The sequence below is a fragment of the Oryctolagus cuniculus genome, chromosome 1 (assembly GCF_051225735.1).
Source record: "Oryctolagus cuniculus isolate XC-2025 breed Fujian yellow rabbit chromosome 1, ASM5122573v1, whole genome shotgun sequence".
Taxonomy (NCBI): Eukaryota; Metazoa; Chordata; class Mammalia; order Lagomorpha; family Leporidae; genus Oryctolagus; species Oryctolagus cuniculus.
Window position 1 is genome coordinate 69369446 of NC_142867.1, and position 22362 is coordinate 69391807.

Consider the following 22362-nt stretch of genomic DNA (forward strand, 5'->3'; position numbering starts at 1 on the left):
CACAGCGCAGGTGACGGCTTCGTTCAGCAGTTTGTTAAGGCCTTACAGCTATATTCTTAAGGGCAACAGGCAAACTGGGTTTGTTTTTTGCAGTTCTCAAATTCTAACCTCGATGCCTGTTCCCCCAAAAATCAAACAAATTTTTAATAGCAATTCTGATAATGGGAAGTTTCTTCAGAACCCCATTATCAGTTCACAGCATCACAGGTGATACCACTAAAATGTGAAGATTACATAAGGAAAGAGGTTTTGTTACGAACATGTTTGTTTACCCGCAAAGATGCTTGTCTTACAGTTAATGCAAAAGGAGCAGAAAGGACCGTGCCAGGGGAACGCCCGGGGCCGTCTCCTACCTTGCATTCTCTGCTCTCCGGCTGATGCACTGGTGCAGGTAGAGATACTCCTGAGGCGCGCTGGTGGACAGGGTGGGCTGCATGTGGTTGGACATGGGGGGCTCGAACGTGAACAGAGTTGGCTGGCTGGAGTGCGACGGCGCGGAGGACTTCCGCTCTCGGAGAAGGTGCTGGCTGGAGCTGCTGAGCTCTGCCGGAGAAGAGCGGGGCCCGTGCGCGGCGGAGGCAATGTTTCTCAGGGAATCTGTGAGAAAGACACAGAGCTCTGTGAAGGGAAAGGCACGGCTCCTTAGCCTGAAGTGGCTGTCAGGGAAAGAAAGAGTCAAAATCGCGAGGGCAGCGACTCAGTGGCGCCCCTGTCTCCCTCCTCGCTGCCCCCCGGGCCCACTCTGGGCGGGAGGAGCGCTGCACGTCTGCTATGGCCTGTGCTTCACTACGGCAGGCGGGGCGACCCACAGTCCAGGAGTGTGACCCTGGCCTCAGGCCAGCTCGGCCTGGGGAAGTGACCACCACTGTCCCCCTCTTCAGTGGCTCGTGCTACAGTCACCTCAGATCCAAGACCGCCTTTGTTCAATGACACTTTGTTGACAGAAAACGCATTTGCTGAGGGCCTGTACAGTGCCTGGCTGCATTAACGGTGAACGCGCATGTGTCCTTAGCGCTCTCAACACTGCACCCCAGCTCCTCCTGCTAGCCTTTGGAGAACAGCCATGCTCCCACTCCCCACCACTCCGTCACTGGGTCTTTTTGCCCCCACCCCCAGTCTTATCAAAAATGCTCGTGTTGTGTTAGAACGGAAGTGAGGTATTAAGGACAGATAATAGCTTAGAGTGCTACACCCCAAGCCAAGGGCATTATTCATTTGGCTGGCTCTCTAAGCCCAAATTCCTTAGCACAACATACAAGGCCTTTCACAGTCTGACCTATTTCCTGCTTTTCTCCACCCATAAACAAGGCATATGGAAGCATCATCAGTCGCTGAACACCAGCCCCTTTTATATAATTTTTTTTTTTTTTTTTTGCTTTTGGCTTATGCTGTTCCTTCCGACTGGATTTCACTTCTGCTCTACTGGCAAACTCATTTGCAGACTTTAAGACCCCTGCATGGATATCACATTCTCTCTGAAACCTTCCTGGACTTCGCTGTTCTTCTTGGTGCCAACAGAACTTGGCCCAGGCTTCTGCTACATTCACAGTCACTCTGTTTCCTTGTTTAGCTGTGGGTTTCTGAGAGCAGTGACTGTGAGGCTATTACCTATATAATCCCAGCATTTACAAAAAATAAAAAATAAAAAATAAAAAAAAAAAGCAAGGTGCATAGAAGGTTCTTAGTTGATGTTTGCAGAATAAGCAAAAACACCCAGTCAGCATCCAAAAACTCCAACAGAGAAACTTCTTGTTTAAAAGAAATGAAGGATTAAAGATGCTGTTTCAGGCAATGTGCTACCTAGTGGGATGATGTTTTGGTAGTGTGATGCTGGCTTCTGGGGTTATTCTGGCTGTATCAGAGGGGACACAGTTCTCTTCCTTCTTCCTGTTTTCTGACCTATTTCATAATGTGCCCTTCTCAAGGCCCTGCGCAGGATCACCAGCTCATTAATGCTCCACAGCATTAATTACTCTTCGGTTGTCTCTGATGTGGAGCAGGACAACTCCTGCCAGTGTACAGCAGCGAGCGCCACGGGGCCTCTGGGGAAAACTGCTCCATTGACAGCCGTCTTGACCTCCAAAATGAATTCCCATTACAGGTCCTGCAGTGAACTGGACGTTTGTTAAGGGAATCAATGGCTCCATTACTCCATTAGATTTGCAAGATGAACTCGCTAATAGTGGAGCAGAGAGGGTTTACTCGAGGGAACAGAGAGCAGCCACGTGCCAGGAAGTGAATACAAGCCGCTGCCTGAGAAGACACAGGGAAGTGCAGAAAGCAAACCTCTGGTAAGACTCCAGATTCCCGGCTCTTCCTGAACGCCTCTTCCCCTGCTGGCCCTCCAGTGAGGATTCCACAGGGTTCGCTCCAGACCTTCCGGCGGCCCTGGAGCCTCTCCTGGGGTCATCCCACCTGCTCCCACAGCTTCAGTTGCCGCTCCGCGGTTGAGTTGCCACTTGGGATGCCTACATACCACATCGGGGTGCCTGCTCCAAGTCCTGGCTACTCTTGCTAATCCAGCTTCCTGCTATTGTGTACCTTGGAAAGGCTGCAGGTACACTGGGTCTTGGCCACTCATGTGGGAAACCTGGATTGAGTACTTGGCTCCTGACTTCACTCTGGCCTAGCCCTGGCTGTTGTGGGCATTTCAGGAGTGGACTAGTGGACAGAAGATTTGTCTTCCTTTCAAATAAAATTAAAAAAAAAAAAAAGTCTTTGTTACTGTCCCATTTATTTCTTCAACTGTGTTCTTGTGTACTCCCTCGTGTTTCAAACAGAATTCTAAAAAAACACCAACATCACTCTCATTACCCAGTATATTAGGCTGTAAACTCAGTAAGGGCAGAGATTCCATATCTTCTGTCGAGATTTTATCCCCAGGATCAAGCCCAGTGATACAACTCACTAAACACGTGTGCACAGCACCCACGGACTCCTCAGCGTCTGCAGAACACGGCCCGACAAGCCCACTGCTGCTGTCTGGTCACCCGGTGTGCTCTCTTGATGCTCCTGAGTTGGGCACGTGCATGTGAAGACAACAGGAGTGACCCACCTTGCCCTCTGCGTTGGGCTCAGGCTATGGAGTCAACTGTGTGCACCCCAGTCTGTTTACCTGCAGGTCTTGGGGAAGTCACTTCACGTCGCAGTCTCCACCCCTCATTTATAATTCAACATGAGGTAGCCACAGGGATGAAATGCATGCTGTACTCACCTCTGTACCTCTGGTGCCTGGAACAGTCCAGCACACAGTAGGTATTCAATACATATTTGCTGAATGGATAAACAAATTATCCCTGGCACAAAAATCCAAATAAGCCTCTATCTCATGGTCAAAACCAGAGAGGTTAGGAAGACGAAGTGGGGGAGAAGATATGTGGAGTCCTCAGGCTATAGGAGTGCAGTTTCACCAGGACAAAGCTGTGTCTATGAAAGCAGCCAGCTCCATCTAATGGTGTGAGCTCTAGAAAACTTCAATCCAAGCTGTCTTGGCATTAAACCTTGCCAGACTCTCACTTCTGTTTGCAAGTTTAAAGATCTCTGTCTGATGATTCCTTGGTGCCTGTAACTGGGTTGAACAGCAGCCAAAATCATGTCTGTCTGGAAGTACTGAGTGTGACCTTATTTTAAAACTGGTTCACTGCAGATATAACTGGATTACAGTGGGCCCTACTCCAATGACGGATGTTCTTAAGAAAGAGACAGAGACAGGCAAGGAGAAGGTCGTGTGAGGACGGAGGGAGGGACATAGACCAACAACTGCTGGTGGCCCCCAGAAACCAGGAGAGGGGTGGAAACAAACACTGTCAATACCTTAACCGTGGCCATGCAGCCCCCAAAAGTGAGAGAAGAAACTTCAGTTGTTTTAATCTACCCAGTTTCCAGTGAGTTGTTATGGCAGCCCTAGAAAACCATTGTAGTGCAATAAAACCTAAAACTTCTAACAACGTTCATCTCAGGAACAATAACTGAAAAGCTGTATTCCAAGAAAAATGTTCTGGAATAAGTTCCCCCCATTTTGGACAGAGTACATCTGTTCTCCCTTTCCCCATGTGCCCCCATCCTAATGCCCGCCTGAGTGACTGGATGGGGCTCTGCGCTGTTTTGTTTTATTCACTGAAAGCTGCGCCCTAAGAGAATGCATTTCACACGTGCATCTGCACTGGGCTGAATCCTCGGCCTGTACTGCTGTGACTCAGGCTCCATCATCACCCAGTGTCCCACCCTGTAAGCAAAGTTTTCAACAACATCCCCACACTTAACAGAACAGAAACTACATGGTCTGGTATATGTAACAGAAACACATGTGTAAGGCCAACAGCTGAGAGCTTAGTCCCTGCTTGAGGACCTGCCTGCGCCTGCTATGTGCCTTGAGTGCCTCCGTTGCTCCATCTGTAAAAAGGGACTGTACCATCTGCCTGTTTGCTCAGAGGTTGCTGAGAGGACTGACTCAAACACACGTACACACGCACACACACACCATAAACGTGTCCACCATTGTCCACAGCAGCACTTCTCATGACAAACAGCTCAAATGTCCATCAGCTCATGAATGGACAAACAAAACGTGGTTCACCCCAGCAATGGAATACTACTGAAATGAAAGAAACTCTGATCTATGTAACCTCAGTGAACCTTTAAATTATTATTTTTTAAAAATTTATTTATTTGAAAGGCAGAGTAACCACACACACACACACACACACACACACAGAATCAATCTTCCATCTGATGGTTTACTCTCCAATGGTCATAAAAGCCAGAGCTGGGGCCAGTGCTGTGGTGTAGCAGGTAAAGCTGCCGCCTACAGTACTGGTATCCCATGTGGGCGCCGGTTCAAGTCCCAGCTGCTCTACTTCGGATCCAGCTCTCTGCTATGGTTTGGGAAAGCAGTAGAAGATAGCCCAAGTCCTTGGACCCCTGCACCTGTGTGAGAGACCCAGCAGAAGCTCCTGGCTCCTGGCTTCAAATTAGCGCAGCTATGGCCATTGCGGCCAACTGGAGAGTGAACCAGCGGATGGAAGAACTCTCTCTCTCTCTGCCTCTCCTTCTCTCTCTCTGTAACTCTGACTTTCAAATAAATAAATTAATCTTTTAAAAAAAATAGCCAGAACTGAGCCAGGCTAAATCCAGGAGCCAGAAGCTTTAGCCAGGATGACAGGGACCCAAACACTTAGGCCATCGCCAGCTGCAACCCAGGATGTGCATTAACAGGAAACTGGATCAGAAATAGAGCATCCAGGACTAGAAATATCACTTACATATAGGATGCTGGTGTCACAAGTCGTGGCTTAACCCGCTCTGCCACATGCTGGCCCCAACCTTCAAAATATTACGCTAAGTGCAAGAAGTCAATGATAAAAGACCACAGATTGTATAATCTCATTTATGTGTTATGTCTAGAAAAGCAAATCCATAGAGGCAGGAAGCAGATTAGTGGCTGCCTGGGGGTAGACATATGGGAGTGAGTTTGCAGAGAGACTACTAATGAGGAGGAGGCTTCTTTTTGGCAAGTTGTAAAAATCTCTCCTCATAGAATGCTGATGATGGCTGCACCACTGGTGAATTTGCTAAAACCCTCTGCTGTAGGGTGAAAAAATCTCCCCCCTCTGCTGGAGCCGAAGCCTCACTGAGGCAGGAGGAGACTAGGGACATAACCCAACTCAGGTGTTCAGAGGTGGGGCCCCTGGAGGGTGACCAGAATGAGATGAAGTCATCCAAGTGGGGACCCCATGCCTGGTGGCTTTATAAGAAAGGGAAGATATGGGGTTGGTGCTGTGATGCCAGTTAAAGCCCTGACCTGTAGCACTGGCATCCCATACGGATGCTGGTTTGAGTTCTGGCTGCTCCACTTCTGATCCAGCTCTCTGCTGTGGCCTGGGAAAGCAGTAGAAGATGGCCCAAGTCCTTGGGACCCTGCACTCACATGGGAACCCAAAAGAAGTTCCTGGTTTTGAATTGGCTCAGCTCCAGCCATTAAGGCCGTTTGGGGAGTGAACCAGTGGATGGAAGATCTCTCTCTGTAATCCTCTTAAATAAATAAAATAAATCTTTAAAAAAGAGAGAGAAAAGAAAAAGGGAAGAGATACCAACACAGACACATGTGCGTGCCCTTGTCTCCTGCCTCAAGATGCCTTGTGCCATCTTGGGACCTTGTCAGCAGGGCTGTCACTACAGGCAGCCCCTCAACCTTGGACTAGAACCGTGAGACAGAATAAACATCTTTGCTTTACAACTAAGCTAGCTTGCGATACTGAGTTATTAACAAAAGAAAAAGGACTAAGATACCTTTGAACTACAGTATATTTCAAATGGGAGAAGTCAATGCTATGGAAAGTATTATCTTAGTAAAGCTAGAAAGACACACAGTCTGACAGTTCCTCAAAAATGTAAACAGAGTTATCATAAAACCCAGGAGCTGTACCCAGAGATATATCCTGGAGACATGCAAACATGTCCATGGGACTGGCATTGTGGCAAGTGGGTTAAATTCCCACTTTGCATGTTGACATCCATATCAGAGTACAGGTTCAAAGCCTGGCTACTCCACTTCCAAACAGAAGATGGCCTGAGTGATTGGGCCCATGCCACCATGGGAGATCAGGATGTAGTTTCTGGCTCCTGGCTTTGGCCTGGTCCACACCTAGCTGTTAAGGTCACTTGGGAAGTGAACCAATGGACAGAAGATGTCTCTCTGCTGCTCTGCCTTTCAAACCCCCCCCCCCAAAAAAAACCCTCTAAATCTTAAAAAGTCCACCAAAAAATTTATAAATGAATATTCATGGCAGCATTAGTTAGAACAGTCAAAAAGTGTGGTCGGCACTTTGGCATACTGGGTAAAACCACTCCTTGCAGTGCCAGTATCCCATATGGGTGCTTGTTCAAGTCCTGGATGCTTCACTTCCCATCCAGCTCCCTGCTAATGCACCTGGGAAAGCAGCAGAAGATGGCCCAAGTCCTTGGGCCCCCGCACCCATGTGGGAGACCTGGAAGAAGCTCCAGGCTCCTGGCTTCAGATCAGCCCAGCTCTGACAACTGCGGCCATTTGGGGAGTGAACCAGTGGATGGAAGACCTCTCTCTCCCTCTCCCTCTCCCTCTCCCTCTCTCTCTCTTACTCTGCATTTCAAATAAATCTTTAAAAAAATTGGTCAAAAGTGGCAACAGGCCAAATGTTCATCAAGTCATCTATGAATCAATAAAATGTGGCACAGCCTATACAATGGAATATAATTCAGCAGTAAAAAAAAGTACTGATATGCTATAACATGCTAATGAAAGCATTATGCTAAGTGAAAAAGAAGTGAAATTTATGTGAAATGTTTAGAGTTGGTAAATACTAAGGCAGAGTAAATTCATGTTTATCTAAGGCCAGGGTACAGGTGTGGGATGGGAAGTGACTGCTAACGGGTATGGGGTTTCTTTTGGGAGTGATAAAACTGTTCTAAAAATAGACTGTGATAAAGGTTGCACAACCCTGTGGATATATTAAAGAACACTGACTAGTATACTTCAAATGGGTTTGAAAAACCACACATACACGCACATAGAGATATACAGATATATACACAGAGACACACAAGCCTTTTGGAAAGTATTAGGGGTTAAGTATATGTAAGAAATTAACAGGAGTCAACTGAAAAATGTAGGATTTTTATGTTTTTTTCCATTTCCTCTTTGAAAGGAAAAATGAACACTCAGTAGATACAAAGTCCTTACAAACTATATTTATAACAGGCATTGTGGGCGCAGTGGGTTAAACTGCTGCTTGGGATGGCTGCATCCCATACTAGAGTGCTGATCCAAGTCTCCTCTACTCTGCTTCCAATCTAGCTCCCTGCTAAAGTGCCTGGGCAGCAGCAGATGGTGGCTCAGTCTCCATTTGGGAGAACTGGACACAGTTCCAGGCTCCTGGCTTCAGCCTAGCCAGTGCCAGGTGCTGTGGTCATTTGGAAGTGAACCAGAGGTTGGAAGATACCTCTTTCTCTAATTCTGCCTAAATGCATATTAGAAAAAGAGACAGTCTTCTGTACCTTCAATTCCTTACACCTCCTCCTCACCTTTCTCCAACTTCCTGTTCAGGACTTCACCTTGCAACCACAGCAAGGCACTGTGAATTTCAGGAAAATGAACTAGCAAGAACACACGGCTTGCTATTCAAAACACCCAAATGAGGTGGAATTCTGCCTCCCATGGGGTGAACCTTATGCACATGATAGGAATCAGGAGACCAGGAACCCAGTCCCACCATTACCCAGCTGTGAGATCACCCAGGTCTGAGCTTCAGTTCATACCTATCAGATTGGGAGGATAACCCATCACCTGCCTCTCTGTCTTCCTGGGTTGTTTTCAGAGTTGAACGACACAGGGATATGAAAGCAAATCCATGCTCTTGCATAAACCATGAATAGGATTTGGTCTTACTGCATGAGTACCCCTGGAGGGAGGAAAAGAATGGTAAGAATAAAGGAAAACAGGAGGCCATGTGGTACCGAGCTGCTGGGGTACTCTGCAGTAAGGACTATTGTAAAGATGGGTCTTGGGATATTAGGAAGGTCATTTACTCCGCAAGAAGAAACTGGAGGTTTCCAGACTCCTGGCTTGGGCTTCTATCTCTAAGTCTAGACTGAAGATAATACCCACAAAACGTCTGAGTCAATTTGTTTTCTTTTAAAGAGGGTTTTATTTTTTCATTTCTTCCTGGCTTCTTTTTAGGTCCCACGAAATCACTCCCCTTTCCTTTCCACAATCACCCCTGGGACGCCTGCCCAGCACACAAACACTCCTCCCAACTTCTTGCAAAACTCTAGAACAGGAAAGCTCTGAAGGATTACAGCAGAGGAGCCCAGTCCAGGCCGGCACGGCCATCAGCTGGCTAGTGATAACAGGAGCAGGAAAGGGGAGCTTGGCGGGAGTTTCTGGAAAAGATGACTGGCCAAATAGTGACTAGTTCTCTTATCTCAGTGCCCTTTTTATCTTTATCCTCTCCCCAAAATAATCCCCACCCTCAGTGGGTCTCAGAACCCATAAAGCAATAGACCAAAGAACATGTCATGACCCAGACTGGACTCAAAGCCTGGCTCCTCTAACTCCTAGCTGTGTGGTCTTAGACATTAATAAAGCTCTCCGATTTTCACTTGTTCATCAGGGATCTTACTTTACAGGGCTGCTGTGAGCATTAGAGACTATTAAACATTAGAGACTATAAAACATTTAGCATAGTACTCAGCTGTTCTCAAAAATCCTATTCATGGAGTACACACAAAGCTGGTTAAGGCCCTGAGACTGACCAAGAGGTATGAATTGCTTTCCAGTTACGGTGGATACTTGCAAGGGAATTCTACTAGGTGAGTCATGACTCCACCTTTATAGATGCTATATGGGGAATTAATGAAAATCTAAAGGACAGCACTGACTGTAATAATCACAGCTGTCATTCACTAAGCACCCACTATGTGTCTCTATTCTACTCTGTGAGGTGATATTACCGTTTTTGTTTTTTTTTTTTTTTTTTTTTTGGATGAAGAAACAGGTTCAGAGAAGTCAGTAATAAACTCTGGGGTCACACAGCTAGAAAGTTCTAGTGCCGAGGTCTGAAACAGACCTTAATGTCTTCAAAGCTCATTCTTTACACTTGTACAGAGGGCAGAAACTCTGCAAGGTTTGTGTTAGGTAAACAGCATCAGCCCTATGACAGGTAAAAGATTAGTGCCAGCATCCCATATTACCAGTTTGAGTCCCAGCTGCCCCACTTCCAGTCCAGCCCTCTGCTATGGCCTGGGAAAGCAGAAGATGGTCCAAGTCCTTGGGCCCCTGTACCTGTGTGGGAGACGTGGAAGAAATTCCTGGCTCCTGGCTTCAGAGTGGCACAGCTCTGGTCGTTTCGACTGATGGGAAGTGAATCAGCAAATGGAAGACCCCTCCCTCCCTCCTCCCTCCCTCTCCCTCTCCTTCCCCCTCTCTGCATCTCCTTCTCTCTCTGTGTAACTCTCACTTTCAAATAATAAATTAAAAAAAAATCTTTTTAAAAAAGAAATTATATCTGGGAAATGTATAGAGTTTAATTTAGAAAATTTTTAATTTTCTACATTTTATTTGAAAGACAGAGAGAGCCAGACAGACACTGAAAGAGACACACATACAGAGAAAAAAAGTATCTTCCATCTACTATTTCACTCCTCAAATGCTTGCAACAGCTAAGTCTGGGGCAGGCCGAAGGCAGAGCCTGTAACTCAGTTTGGGTCTCCTGCATGAGTAGCAGTGACATAAGCACTTAAGCATCATCTGTGACCTCCCATGGAATGTATTAGCAGGAAGCTGGATTTGAAACTGAAACTGGGACTGGAACCCAGGCACTCTGATACAGGATGTCAGATACCCAATTGGTGACTTAACTGATGCAGAAACACTCTCAGTGCCCTTTTTATTTGTTAAAAAATGTTTTTAAAGTATTTATTTATTTGAAAGGCAGAGTGACAGAGCAAGAGAAAGCGAGATCTTCCATATGCTAGTTTACTCACAAATGGCTGTAATATCCAGAATTGGAATAGGCTGAAGCCAGGAGCTAGAACTCCATCTGGGTCTCACAGGGCTAGCAGGGAGCCATCATCTGCTGCTTTCCCAGGCACATTAGCAGGGAGCTGGATGGGAAATGGGGCAGCCAGGGCTGAAACTGGCTCTCTCACGTAGGATGCAGGCATGGCAAGCCGTGTCTTAACTGCTGAGCTGAAATGTCGTGCCACCTCCCTCTTTTAAAATTTGCTTTCCATCAGTTGATTTTAACAGTAGCTGGTTCTTAATTTCCAGGCAGAGGTAGAAAGGTTAGGATCTACTGAAGGGGCCAGCGCCATGGCGTAGTAGGTTAATCCTCCGCCGCAAGTGCTGGCATCCCATATGGACACCGGTTCAAGTCCCGGCTGCTCCTCTTTCAATCCAGCTCTCTGCTATGGCCCCTGCGCTCATATGGGAGACCAGGAAGAAGCTCCTGGCTCCGGATCAGCACAGCTCTGGCCATTGTGGCTGTTTGGGGAGTGAACCAACGGACAGAAGACTTTTCTCTCTGTCTCTCCCTCAAACTGTCTGTAGCTCTACCTCTCAAATAAATAAATAAAATCTTAAAAAAAAAAGGATCTACTGAAAAATCAAGGGTAAATCAGGTTTTGAAAGCCAAATTAAAGAACAAATACTTCCAAAAACTTTTCTCTCCATCATTAAAACTATACATGGAAAACCCACATTCTCACAGACCCTTCACATCATTTGTCTATGGCCGCCTCAAAAGGAACAGCTAATTACAGAAAGAGCCCTGAGGCAGACTTCCCAGAAACATGACGGTCCAGGTTTTGAAACTGACTACAGGGCTATGGGCAAAACATTTCATCTCTTTGCAAGAGCCAAGAGGACATCCATCCTGCAGTATTCTTTTGAGGACCTGATGAGATGAACCAGTCATGTGTCACTTCATGATGGGATGCATTCTGAGAACTGTGTCTTGGATGACTGTGTCATTGTGGGAACATCACTGAGTGCACTCACACAAACCCGGATGGTAGGAGGCCAGTCATCCCATGTGACCTCTTGATGCAATCCAGACATGCGGTAAACACAAACCATTTGAGGCTGTCTTCAGTGTAATGTGGCACACTGCTTCACAGTAAGTGATTTTTTATAAGTAGAAGCATACTCTATAATAACAGTAGTAAATATATAAACCAGTAATACAGTTTTTATTATCAAGTACTGTACACTACATATAACTATATGTGCTATAGTAGTATAGCACATACAGAAGTAGTGACACCAGCATTGTCATAAATGTTAAGAATAATTTCTTATGCTAGCCTGTTATGATGGCTACAGTGTCTCACAGCATGGCAACAGGCATTTTCATCCATTATAATATTTTTTAAGACTTATTTTATTTATTTCAAAGGCAAGAGTTAGAGAATATGAGAGACAGATTGAGAACTATCTATTTATGTACCTTCCATTCACTGGTTCACTCTGCAAATGGCCATGATGGTCAGGACTGAGCCAGATGGAAGCCAGCAGCCAGGAACTCCATCTAGGTCTCCCATGTAGGTGGCAGGGGGTCTAAGTACTTGGGTGTCTTCTGCTGCCTTTAGATGCATTAGCTGGGAGCTGGACTGGAAGTGTGGCAGCAGGGACTCCAACAGGTGCTCTGCTCTAAGATCCGGATCAACCCACTGTGCAATGCCAGCCCTCTATTGTGATTTTATGTGACCACTGTGCATATGTGATCCCTTGTTGACTGAAATGTCATTATGTGCATATGACTGTATAGGTAAACAGTAATTATTAAATACTCAATAAATGCTTGTTCATTCGACACTAGTCCCATCATTTATTCCTAGAAGTGGAATGGTGGCAAAATTCTAAGGTTGTAATGGGAAGAATACTGATGAAACAATTTTGAAAACACAATGGGCAAGGACTGCACAGGTGAGTGGTGTCTGTAGAAAGGTGAAAAACAAGGCAGGTGTTCGGTCTAGCAGTTAAGATGCTGGCTAATATGATCACAGCCCCTGTGAGAGTGCCTGGGTTTCATACCCATTTCAGGCTCCTGATTCCAGCTTCCTGCTAATGCAGACCATTAGGGCTCCTGTCACCCATTTGGGAAACCTTGGATTGAATTCTGGGCTCCTTGTTTTGGCCAGGCCCAGCCCTAGCTGTAGCAGGCATCTGGAGAGTGAATCAGCAGATGTAAAATCACTCTCTTTGCCTTTAAAATAAAGTGAGGGGAAAAACACAAAGAAATTTTAAAAGAAATTAAAAGGTGAATAAAGATCAGATGATTGGAGAATTCTAAAAAAGCAAAGCGCACTGACAGGTGTCAAGGGCATGATTGTGTCTATAACCTCAGGTCATTTTCGCTAACACAAGCTTCACATTATTTAAGGATAAACAGTTCTCAAAATCTTCTGGCATACCTCATAATTAGAGGAGGAACTCACAAATTTAGGGCCAAACCTAAAATGGCTCCACTCCACACAGTAACTCCCATACTGTGGCAACTGCTGTTCAATCTCCCACTTACCTTACCCATCTTCTCCCACCCCCTCCAAATCTAGTCAGAGAAATTTGGGCCCAGGGGAATGAGACAACTTGCCCGAGGCCACGCAGAGGATCAGAAGTGAATGGGGTGGGGATGGGACACAGTGAAGTCATGAGATCTGAGCAGCAGAACACTGGCTCACTGGACACGTTATCGTTGAGTTTATAAAACTACTCACATTTGCATGGCAAGTAAACATTTGCTGGATCAGACTACTAAAGGCTAATATAAATAATGCCTCAAGTTCAAAAATATAAGTTTCTCAGTGTTTATAAAAACTGCAAAGCAGTGGAAGAAAAAAAGGGGAAGCAAAGAGAGGCAGAAACATGAGCTCCCCTGAGACCTTTCTGGGCCTCTGGTTCCCCATCCCCCTTCCAGGGAAGAATCTGAGAGAGCATAATAAAGTCTCCAAGCCTGGGACATGCAAGTCAGAATGCCCTGACCTGACGCATATGATCTCATGGTATACACTAGCAGAACGGATTCTGAGAAGGGCACAGAGGAGAGGGAGAGCAGCTATGGCTTCCTGGCCGGGCACAGCCCCTGGTCACGTGTCCTTACATAACCTTTGGCCAGGGCATCTGACTTGAGAGCTGCAAACGCCTTGCTTCCCACAAGGCCTCCTAGTTAGAATTAATCCTACCTTCCTCTAAACCTCTTAGGGCACTGTGGGTAATCTTGCCAGTCATTTCAGTTGGGAATTCTCAAATCTCTCACGTAAAATGAGACTGTGAGCTGACAGCAGGCAGGATCGAGACCATCTCTGCTTCTCTGAGTGTTTAGCACAATGTTCCAAGCCTAGTAAACGATGGGATTAGAACAAGAAGGTGTCCAGTAAACACAGGATGGCAGGAAGGTTTCTCAGCATCTTTCCTCCCTAGGTCACAAGAATGAATGACTAGCTCCAGGACCCAAATGTAAACTGTTCTTCATGGTGGAAGGAACAGCTATCACTTAGCGAGGTTTTCTGGGTTGTGTGTGTTTGTTTTTGGCCACCAAGTCTATATTTAGCCATGTACTCTCCTATTCGTTTGAGAGAGATGAGGCTATCGGCTTTATTTTCACCTTACCTGACACATCCACCCTACAACTCAGCTGTGGCAGATCCTTTTGCTGCTTTGCGTGGTCTGGGTTGGTTAGATGGCCCTTCTCAAAGAGTTCGCTCATATTTGGAATAAAGCACTCTTGTCATTTACTTAGGGTCACAAGCATTTTCTGTAGGTACTGTGCTAGGAGCTGCAGGTAGCCCCAAAGGTTGGATCTTGTCCTTGCCTCATTGCAGTTACAACAAATTCATATTCAGGGCCACATTTTACCTTGCCTTAAGCAACTTCTGGAATCCATTAATCCTCCCATGGGAACCAATCCATTCAGTGACTTCCTTAATATCCCAGGTTAATGATGCATTTGGCCCTTGTAATTCTTTCACAAAAATAGTGAAAACATATCACTGTATTTTAAAGCTAATCAATGTTATAAGAGGTAAATTATCCCCTCCTTCTTTCTCAGTGACTCTCACTAAAAGACCATTGGCAGGGCCAGCACTGCGGTGTAGTAGGCTAAGCCAACGTCTGTTAACACTGGCATCCCATATGGATGCCCTGGTTTGTGTCCTCGTTGCTCCACTTATCCCAGCTCCCTGCTAATGGCCTAGGAAAGCAGTGGAAGATGGCCCAAATGCCTGGACCCCTGCCATCCATGTGGGAGACTTGGATGAAGAAGCTCTTGGCTCCTGACTTTGGCCTGGCCCAGCCCTGGCCACTGCAGCTATCTGGGGAGTGAACCAGCAGATGGAAGATCTCTCATTCACTCTCCATCTCTCCCTCTCTCTCTGTAACTCTACCTTTCAAATAAATATGTAAACTTAAAAGAATCGCCAGCAACTGTGATAAAAAACACAAGTGCCAGCTTTTACAACTATTGGAGCTCCTTAAGACTCCTTAAGACTCATACCAGTGGTAATAATCACAAAACAAGATCTTAAGGTGATCTACTCTGGATGCTGCGGGTGGGATTATAAGAACTCCAGCCTGGGAATTATGACATCTACAGAAGCATCTGAAACAGAACTGTGGCTTCAGGATAGGCAGTGTAGTTGTGGGTGCCCAAATCTCACCTTACTAGTGAAACCGAGGGATGGCATTTTAACCCAAAAGCCCTAGTTTGTAAGACAGCTCTCTATAGAGGTGTTCTATGGGGTAAGAAATGCTACAGTTCCTGCACACACTTGTTCCACAAAGGGTAATTCTCCTTTGGCACTCCACTGTGGGAGGTAATTGGTGTGGGAGATTTTGAACTCTCTGTTCACAGGCATTCAAAGTCTGACCAGGGCTAGGATTTATCCCAGAGGTGCAAATGTGGTTAAAGGACCTTTGCACAGTAAAGCAGAGGAATACAGAGCAGAGAACCCAGCAGGAACCAACTTGTAGCTGGCAGTTCTTTCTTAGCCACTGCCCCAGGAGTCACAACAATCTCCTGGCTTTCCACCTGTGGTTTCCCTGCTCATCGTCCAGAGCTGAAAAGGTAGAGGTGTCTTTTTAGCACCATTGGGAGGCCAACAAACGAAAACTATGTATTCAGGAGCCCTGCCAAGGCATATTATTAGCCTGGAAAGGGGTCAGCAAACTACAGCCTCGAAGTCAAATTTCCTCTGTTTTTATAAAGTTTTAATGGAACACAACTACACCTACTCTTTTACACATTCTTCATGCTGCAAAGCTAAGTATCTAAAACAGAAAACGTATGGTGGCAAAATCTGGAATATTTACAGAAGAGTTTTGCCAACCCCTAGACCAGAAGGTTTCATTCTGCTTGATATAATCATGTCTTCTTTCAAAATAGTTAAGAATTAAGTTCATTAATGAGGAGACAGAAGTACGCTAAGGGGCTAGCGCTGTGGCACAGTGGGTAAAGCTGCCACCTGCAGTGCCAGCATCCCATATGGATGCCGGTTTGAGTCCCAACTGCTCCACTTCCGATCCAGCTCTCTGCCATGGCCTGGGAAAGCAGTAGAAGATGGCTCAAGTCCTTGGGCCCCTGCACCCACATGGGAGACCTTGAAGAAGCTCCTGGCTCCTGGTTTTGGATCGGTGCAGCTCCAGCTGTTGTGAACCATTTGGGGAATGAACCAGCAGATGGAAGACCTCTTTCTCTCTCTGCCTTTGTGTCTCTGTAACTCTGCCTTTCAAATAAATAATTAAATCTTTAGAAAAAAGAAAAAAAGCTGGCCAGCGCTGTGGCGCAGTGGGTTAAAGCTCTAGCCTGAAGCGCGGGCATCCCATATGGGTGCCAGTTCGAGTCCTGGCTGCTCCACTTCCAATCCAGCTCTCTGCTATGGCGTGGGAAAGCAGAAGACCCCGAAGAAGTTCCTGGCTCCTGGCTTTGGATCAGCGCAGCTCCGGCCATTGAGGCCAATTGGGGAGTGAACCAGCAGATGGAAGACCTCTCTCTCTCTCTCTGCCTCTTTTCTCTCTGTGTAACTCTTTTAAATAAGTAAATAAATCTTTTTTTAATAAGCTGAAATAAAAAACCAATGAATCCCAAATGTATGTTTTGAAATAAAAATCAAGAGCAAGAATGATGAGAAAAGTCAGTTTAGATAGCCCATTACTATTATTATAAGAAAAAAATCACAAGAAATCATATCCATTTTCATTATAGCACATCTTGGGTACAAACATATTAAAAACATACTAAAAGATTCAAGAGAGTAATGTGGTAAACTTGTACCAACAGGCTTGAAAAAAAAACCCACCAGATTGTTCTTTCTGATCTTTAACCATTGATTCTACTTCCGTATCCCAGAGGCACAGCTCTGGGAATAACCCATGGGATCATCTAACCACTCACTGATAAGGAACCTGGGCCAGAGAGCTCAGTGACTGCATGTTCAGCATATCCGTCAAGAACAGCAGTAGCTGGCCAGTGTTTTCCCCAGGGAAACATCTAACTGGAGGAAGAATAAACATGACTTTTGAACATCCTTTTCTACTTTTGAGGAAAACAAAAAAAAATGCTTTTATCAGATACTCTAACATGGTTCCATGAAGTTCTCTAAAAAATCCAACATGACTGATAAAGTTCTGTATTAGTTTTGACACATTCTTTTGACAGACAGTAATGTCTTCATATGTATATATAGTACTTTCTAATTTTCTTTTATTTCTAATGTTTGCATTTTTTTGTTATTTAAAAAGGCCTGTTCGAAAAATCCATTCAAAATAGATAGTAAAGACCTAAATCTACGACCTGATACCATCAAATTATTAGAGAACATTGGGGAAACCCTACAAGACACTGGCACAAGACCCCAAAGGCACAGCAATCAAAGCCAAAATTGACAAATGAGATTACATCAAATTGAGAAGCTTCTGTACTGCAAAAGAAACACTCAGGAAAGTGAAGAGGCAACCAACAGAATGGGAGAAATTATTTATAAACAATGCAACTGATAATGGATTAATAACTAGAATATATAAAGAGATCAAGAAACTCCACAGCAACAAAACAAACCCAGTGAAGAAATGGGCAAAGGACTTAAACATTTTTCAAAAGAGGAAATTCAGGGGCCAATGCCGTGACGCAGTAGGTTAATCCTCCACCTGTGGTGCTGGCATCCCATATGGGTGCCAATTCGAGTCCCAGCTGCTCCTCTTACAATCCAGCTCTCTGCTGTGGCCTGGGAAAGCAGTACAAGATGGTCCAGGTCCGTGGGCCCCTGAACCCGCGTGAGAGACCGGGAAGAAGCACCTGGCTCCTGGCTTCAGATCAGCGCAGCGCCGGCCGTTGTGGCCATTTGGGGAGTGAACCAGAAGGAAGACCTTTTTCTCTGTCTTTCGCTCTGTCTGTAACTCTACCTCTCAAATAAATAAATAAAATCTTAAAAAAAAAAAAAAAAGGAGGAAATTCAAATAGCCAACAGACACATGAAAAACCACTCAGGATCACTACTGTCAGGGAAATGCAAATGAAAACCACAATGAGGGTTCACCTCACCCTAGGTAGAATGGTTTTCATGCAGAAATCAACAATCAACAAATGCTGGCAAGGATGTGGGGGAAAAGGTACCGGAATCCACTGTTGGTGGGATGTAAACTGGTAAAACCACTAAGGAAGTCAGTTTGGAGATACCTCAGAAATCTGAATATAGACCTACTATGTGACCCAGACATCCCACTCCTAGGAGTTTACCCAAGGGAAATGAAATCAGCAAATAAAAGAGTTACCTGTACCCACCCCCCCCCCCCCCCCGTTTATTGCAGCTCAATTGACAATAGCTAAGATGTGGAATCAACTGAAATGCCTGTCAACTGAAGACTGAACAAAGAAATTATGGGATATGTACTCTCTGGAATATTACACAGTGGCAAAAAAAAAATCCGTTCATTTTCAACAAAATGGATGAATCTGGAAAACACCATACTTAGTGAAATAAGCCAATCCCAAAGGGACAAATACCAAATGTTCTCTCTGATCTGTGATAACTAATAGAGGCTTAAAAGGAAATCCACAGAAGTAAAACTGATACTTTGAGAAGCAATGACTTGAATAGCCCTTGTCTTGACTGTCAAGGAATAGTTTTTTTTTTTGTTTTTTTTTCTTTTTCTTAATGGAGAATGGGACTGGGAATGGGAGAGGGAGGAAAAGGTGGGATAGGAGTGGGGGTGTGAGGGAGGGTACAGTAGGAAGAATCACTATATTCCTAAAGTTGTACTTATGAAATTTATACTCATTAAATAAAAGGTTTCTTTGGGGGAGAGGGGAAGGCCTGTTTGGATTATGACCTATTAGACTGAATCCATACATGGACTTGGAGAGAATTAACATAGGATATATAATTACAGAATTCTTAATTTCTCTCAGCAATGTTTGCTGTTTTCTGTGTAGATTTAGCACGCTTCTTGTTAAACTGATTACTAAGTACTTTATTTTTGTTGCTATTTAAATTTTTTTTAAATGTAGGCCACTTTCAACAACTTTGACATCTTCAACACCTTGAAAAGCTGGCAGAGCAGTGATGTTTATAAATTCATTTAACATTTGCAGATCTTGAAATCCAGGGGAATAAAATGACTTGCTCAATGCTACAGAGCTATCAGGAGGTGTCCAAATCTGGATTCAAATCCAAGTCTTTTTTACACTAAGTTGAGGGCTCATTGCATTAGGCAGCTGGACGTGAGGGACAACATTAGAAGCACGTGCTTTATAAATGACAAAGTACTTACTGCACAAATATCCAGTGGCACTGGAAACCATTCTCATATGACTTATACAGAAATCAAAGCCCAGAGGGGTCTTCCCTGACCGCCTGATCCAACTGGCTTTCCTATCACATTACCATGTCTTACACATTTTCTTTTTAAATTATGTATGGGAGAGAGACAGAAAAGGAAAGAAAGAGTTCTCATCCAGTGATTTATTCCCCAAATGCCCACAAAGGGTTGGGGCTAAAGCCAAAGCTGGAACTAAATCCCAGTCTCCCATGGAGGCAGCAGCAACCCAGCCACTCAGTCATCACTGCTGCCTCTCGGGTTCTGTAATGGCAGGGAGCTGGAACCTGGAGCTGCAGCCAGGACTCAAACCCAGGCACTCCGACGTGGAACATGAGTCTCTGAACTGGCATCGTAAACGACTAATCCCCTGGATATTTTGTTTTTTATCTGTCTCTTCTCACTTGGGGGCATGCCCCTTCCTGTTTGAACCCTACACGTCTACCCTTGATGCCTCAGTACCGCAGCCATAAAAACATGCCTCCTGGCTATCCTGGTGTGGATAGCTGACACTCCCAGCTGCTGGCCCTGTGCATCCCTCCCCACTCTCCCCGCCCACGGAGGTTATACTTCTGTTCTGCTCTCCGCCAGCGGGAGTACTAACACAGGCCTGTTCTCGTGAGACAAGGGGTTCCTTCAACAGAAGACTGGCTTAAGAACTTGCACGTAGCTGGCTGAGGCTGCCTCAGCACTGCGTTGCTGCCTGCTCCTGCTTCTTGCCTTCTCTCCCGCACCGCGCTCAGACCCACATCCCACTGTGAGGGTGCTTCGGTGTCCTCTCGCTCCCCACGGTTTCCAACCTCACGGGGGTTTCTCCCAGTAAATCTCTTAGCACATCTAGACTCTTCCTGATATCTGCTTCCCAGAGAACACAAACAGGGCCTGAGGAGCGAATGCATGCTCCCCCCTCGCTCTTTTTTTTTATTTTTTATTTATTTATTTATTTATTTTTTTTTTGACAGGCAGAGTGGACAGTGAGAGAGAGAGAGACAGAGAGAAAGGTCTTCCTTTGCCGTTGGTTCACCCTCCAATGGCCGCCGCGGCTGGCGCGCTGCGGCCGGCGCACCGCGCTGATCCGATGGCAGGAGCCAGGAGCCAGGTGCTTCTCCTGGTCTCCCATGGGGTGCAGGGCCCAAGCACCTGGGCCATCCTCCACTACACTCCCGGGCCACAGCAGAGAGCTGGCCTGGAAGAGGGGCAACCGGGACAGAATCCGGTGTGCCGGCGCCGCAAGGCGGAGGATTAGCCTAGTGAGCCGCGGCGCCGGCCAATCCCCCCTCGCTCTTAACACCTTACCCACCAGGGGTCAAGTCCCTCAGCTGTCCTCCCACCTCTGTCTATAATCATGTGGGCTCCAGCAGGGGTGAAAACACCTATGCTAGACTCAGTGAAAACCTAAACCACAGTTAAGGTCAGTGAGGACAAGCTGCTTTAGGCTGACAGCGAAGGCACAGAGAACTGCTATGATGCCCTGTTAAAAGAATGCAGCAGCGCAGCCTCTCTGGTAGAGTCGGGGGTCGTCAGGAAGGGCAGTAGTGGGTCTCTCCCAGGTTCACGTGCGCACGCTGAAGCCTCGGTGGTTTGTCCAGGCAAGAAGCTGTATCTACAATTTCAGAGCGTGGCTTAACGGTCAAGAGCGTGGATTGCGAAGTCAAACTGGGTCTGAATTGCAGCTACTAGGGACAGTTACTTAATTAATCTCCATGCCTCAGTTTCCTTATGTGCAAAATGGGAATAATAGGCATCTACCCACAGGGTTCTATGTTAAGATCTGTGAAATGCTTAGGATGCCGCCTGCTACACAGTAAGCCCTTTGTAACCATTAGCTTTCACTAACAGTAGTCTATATAAAAAATGAAGCTCCGGGCTCCCGGCTTTGGATCAGCCCATCTCTGGCCATTGTGGCCATTTGGGGAGTGAACCAGCAGAAGGAAGAGCTCTCTCTAATTCTCCCTCTGTCTGTAACTCTACCTCTCAAATAAATAAATCTTTTTTTAAGAATTTCACTTCTATTTATTTTTTTAAAGATTTACTTTCACTTTTATTTTTGAGGCCTTCCTTAGTATAATGCATCTTTGACCAGGAAAGTCTGCAAGGTTTGTCTGGTGAATGCATCAACCACACAGAGAAAAAAAAAATTTTTTTTTAAATTGGGCAAAACACAGATGGGGTTATTCAGGACATTTTAGTTTTGGATAGATAAGCGTAGCATGGTATACATATTCAAAGGACTGTTGTGAAAATCACAGAAAAGGCTGCAACTATTTATTAGCCATAATTTAACAGATAATATGTGCTTATCACGTACTAAACCCATGCTACATGCTTAACATGGAGTCTTATTTGAATAAAAATCTTATGGAAAATGTCTTGCTTCCAGTCTACTGCTCAAATTGAAGCTCACAAAGTAAATAAAGTTACCTAAGACTGAATGCATCAATGCTGTGTGCTCATGTATTGATATGATTCTAAGACCCTGTGGACTAAACTGGTTTTCTGCACCTGTGTGTGTGTGTGTGTGTGTGTACACAGAGCACTTACAAATCATATGGCATCAAAGAAATGCATAGCAGTATCCTCAGCCTCATTTGGATCACTAACTGGAAGTCAAGAAGCCTGACCTTGAAGCCAAGCCTTGCCAGGCAGCTGTGCGATTGTGAACAAACAGCTCCCCTCTCTTGCCTCTGGATGCTTTTCATTTGAGGAGTTTGGAACTAAGCACTCTTTAAGGATCCTTCAAGATTTCCTATTCTAGAAGACTCCCACTCGATGAAATATATTCCCTTCTGTCTTGGTTGAGCGTTGACTAATAGCATTCACCAGCCATGAAGAATTCTGTTCACTGACCTGATCCAGAAAAGAGGTGAGGAGGTGGTAGACAGAAGCAATAGTGAACAAATGGTAGATATGGAAAATAAATGGTAGGCCATGGTAGAACCCATGTAAGCCATAGTTGACTCTCTCCAGCCAGCTAGTACATCATCTATTTTGAATTATTCTTTGTACTCAATAAACAGAAT

The 22362-nt window shown here is 45.4% G+C and overlaps 1 protein-coding gene across 1 annotated transcript in view; it reads right to left on the reverse strand.

Annotated features, from left to right (window-relative positions):
- Positions 1-22362, reverse strand: part of GAB2 (GRB2 associated binding protein 2) — a 186469-nt gene that overhangs the window by 21963 nt on the left and 142144 nt on the right. The window contains exon 3 of the mRNA XM_051822089.3: positions 354-597. Within this exon, the coding sequence (XP_051678049.2) occupies positions 354-597 (244 nt within the window). The remainder of the gene's footprint in view (positions 1-353; positions 598-22362) is intronic.